This window comes from Vigna unguiculata, chromosome 2 (genome assembly GCF_037176805.1).
Source record: "Vigna unguiculata cultivar grain cowpea cultivar isolate G323 ecotype 2 chromosome 2, ASM3717680v1, whole genome shotgun sequence".
Taxonomy (NCBI): Eukaryota; Viridiplantae; Streptophyta; class Magnoliopsida; order Fabales; family Fabaceae; genus Vigna; species Vigna unguiculata.
In genome coordinates this window covers 21,496,110-21,498,419 of record NC_140793.1, presented here as the reverse complement: position 1 = coordinate 21,498,419, position 2,310 = coordinate 21,496,110, and the positions used below count along the sequence as shown (strand labels likewise).

Below are 2,310 nucleotides of genomic sequence, written 5' to 3'. Positions count from 1 at the left end.
ACAGTTATAGTCTTTCACAACCATAAGATGTTAAAGCTGCAAGCATATCCTTTTTTTTTTAATCTTTTTCAAGTTAGATGCTAGCAAAACAGCAAACAACTTTATTTACTTGGTCATTTATTTTGGTTCACATGTTTTGTGATTGTTGTGAACCTAACAGTCCTTCATATAGCTTAACTAAAGAAAACAAATAAAGTTGGAAAAGCAAAAGGGAAAGAGAAACATCCTGTAATGATAAGAAAACGGGGCTTTGCAAATTTCAATCAATCACAGAACAAGCCTCCAATGAGTTGTTAGAAGGAGAAACAAAGTGGTGTAATAATGAGATTGATTTTTTAACCATGTTTGAAGGGTCCTACTGCTTGATGAGAAGCACGTTGATGTGGAGCAACCCACAAAAAGGAGAAAATGGAAGCAAAAGAAACCAAGAACTAAGAAAATGATAATTGGAAAAGTAAAAGAGAAAGCAAAGCAGAAAATGAGCTATGTCCCAGGCCAACATTTTACAAAATTTGTCAGCCCCAGCAGGTATTATTGTTGCTCTTTCTCTGTTGTTGTTCTCTTCATTCTCCCTTATAATATAATTGGTGTCTTTCTCCTTCTACATTGCAAGGCATGGGAAAGAGAGGAGCAAGGTTACCAGGGTTCTGCCTCAACAGAATTAGGCCACATGCAAGGGTGCGTTCACCATCTGCACAAGCCATAAAGCATGAAAACACCACAATTGGCACTACAATTGATCAGAAAACTGAGAATTCTTGCAATGCATGTGAGGAGAAATCTGATGAAGGGGTGAAACAAGGGTCTGTGATTGGTAGGAAGATCATGATTGTGGTTGATTCTAGCCTTGAGGCCAAGGGTGCTGTGCAGTGGGCACTCACTCACACAGTTCAGAACCAGGACACTATAGTTCTTCTTCATGTCATGAAGCCTTCTAACAAACAAGGTGCAAAAACTGATCATACAATGGTTTTTGTTTTTCCATTCAACTTTGACTCAGTGATTGAATTTGGTTAACACAATGTAGCAGGCTCAGATGATGAAGAATCCAGCAAGGAAATAGCTCCAAGGGCTAATGAACTTGCTTCCTCCTTCAAGAACATGTGCCAAGTAAAGAGACCCGAGGTGAGCTTATGGTATATACCATTACCTATAATATTCAACGTTTTCTTACCCCCATCAAACACCTTGTTTCTAATGTGTCTCAAAACGCTGAATTAATCAAAACTAGGTGACCCATGTAAAAAGTTGTTGAATTTCTCTTTCAGATTTTCAATCAAAATTGCACATTCACACTTCATTGAATTACATGATGTTGGAAAGTCATCAATGCTAATAAGTGAAGCATGCATGTGTAGTGAACTCATATGATGGCGATTAAAGTTGAAGTTAACTATATGATTCTGATAGGTACAAACTGAGATTGCAGTGATAGAGGGAAAGGAAAAGGGTGAAAAAATAGTGGAAGAGGCAAAAAAGCAAGGCGTGGCACTTCTGGTTTTGGGGCAGAAGAAGAGGTCCACAACATGGCGTCTTCTGATGATGTGGGCAGGGCAGAGAGTAACTGGTGGGGTGGTGGAGTACTGCATTCAGAATGCACATTGCATGGCCATTGCTGTGAGAAGAAAAAGCAAGAAGAGTGGAGGATACATGATTACTACTAAGCGTCACAAAGATTTCTGGCTATTGGCTTAATCAATGAACCAATTTTATGGGGTGTTGTGAGCTTCAAGAAATATACAAGTATAAATCATAAATCATGTTTTTTGGTGTCTGTAATCCACAATGTTTGTACATAATAAAGTGTGCAGAGAATGAACATAAAAAAAAAGGATTGGAATTATTAATTAAGAGTGGAAAAGGGGCATGGTGTCCTTATGTGGGCCATTATCCATAATGGGCACCACATGGTGGCATTGGGAACTTTAGGTTCCTTAAGAATGCTACAGAGCAGAATCAGAGCATGGAGTGCTTCTTCCTCTATTTTCCTGTTTTTCTTCCGGCACTTCGTAAAATTGGTACTTCCCAAACTACCCCTTAAAAATATAATAAAAGGTTTTTTTACGGAAAAATATATTTTGACAAAGTTTTATTTGATAAATTTTGACAAATAATATTTTTTGGTAAACAAATCCTAAAATTTTATTACTTCATTAAATTAGTAAAAGATTATTTTATTTAATAATTTTGTCAACTTTATTAAAAATTTGTTTGTTAAAAAATTGTTTTTTGTTTTAATATTTGCTAGATAGATGTTTCACAAAGTATTTTTGAATTTAAAAAATTCTTTTCAGAACATTCAATCAAAAA

At 36.1% G+C, this 2,310-nt stretch overlaps 1 protein-coding gene across 2 annotated transcripts; it reads left to right on the top strand.

The window, feature by feature from the left end:
- The first annotated feature begins 256 nt into the window (after positions 1–256).
- MRH6 (Adenine nucleotide alpha hydrolases-like superfamily protein) lies at positions 257–1,843 on the top strand. 2 transcript variants are annotated; one of them, XM_028058899.2, is made up of 4 exons: positions 257–528; positions 614–946; positions 1,028–1,125; positions 1,411–1,843. In XM_028058899.2, the coding sequence occupies exons 1-4, from the start codon at positions 486–488 to the stop codon at positions 1,693–1,695; spliced, it is 759 nt and encodes a 252-aa protein (XP_027914700.1). In that variant the 5' UTR covers positions 257–485; the 3' UTR covers positions 1,696–1,843. The 2 variants fall into 2 exon arrangements, with proteins under 2 accessions (XP_027914700.1, XP_027914702.1); XM_028058901.2 differs by having other exon boundaries at positions 262–528; positions 1,031–1,125.
- The last annotated feature ends 467 nt before the right edge of the window (positions 1,844–2,310 follow it).